Below are 614 nucleotides of genomic sequence, written 5' to 3' on the forward strand. Positions count from 1 at the left end.
GTGTGTGTGTGTGTGTGTGTGTGTGTTTTACTGAGGAAGAGTAAATCTTGAAGTACACAAACCTAATCCCATCCACAGTTTCTAGAAAGAATTCCACCCAGTTTATAATTCCGGTTGCTGAGCGGTTTATGCTCTGGAGAAGAACAAGATGCAGACAATAAGTCTTTCGATATCCCAGAATCCACCTCACTGCTGCCAGTGTTCTGTGTTTTCAGCATCTAATTACTTTTTTTCTCCATCGAGGAATCCCAGCAGGAAACCATCGGCCTCTTTCATCTTCTGGCCCCTTAAATAATCTCGGTGTTTTGTAAAATGTCCAAAGAACAGTTTGTTGAAGGTCCATATGAGTCAGTTAGGCTCCCAAAGGTTAAATACACTCCCTCAAACCTTAGACAGTCACTTGATGGCAGGTGGTGTGGTGGAGATGTAGGAGGCTGAAGGTGCTCGTCCTTGGGGCTCAGGACGTCCTCCCTTCCCTGTCCTCCATCTCTCCATGTCTCTTCACCTGATGCCTGTTGGGAGAAGAGTCGAGTAAAGGTGAGGTCAGACCGAGCTGCATCTCCTGCCCCTTATTTGATAGCTCCTCCACTCCTCGGTCCTCGGCTGAACCGGAA

At 47.4% G+C, this 614-nt stretch overlaps 1 protein-coding gene across 1 annotated transcript in view; it reads right to left on the bottom strand.

The window, feature by feature from the left end:
* Window positions 1–614, bottom strand: part of pdgfaa (platelet-derived growth factor alpha polypeptide a) — a gene marked incomplete at its 3' end in the record, with an annotated part of 12,792 nt that continues 12,178 nt past the window's right edge. The window contains 1 exon segment of the mRNA XM_032533535.1: window positions 1–512. Within this exon segment, the coding sequence (XP_032389426.1) occupies window positions 502–512 (11 nt within the window).

Source organism: Etheostoma spectabile, chromosome 2 (assembly GCF_008692095.1).
Source record: "Etheostoma spectabile isolate EspeVRDwgs_2016 chromosome 2, UIUC_Espe_1.0, whole genome shotgun sequence".
Taxonomy (NCBI): domain Eukaryota; kingdom Metazoa; phylum Chordata; class Actinopteri; order Perciformes; family Percidae; genus Etheostoma; species Etheostoma spectabile.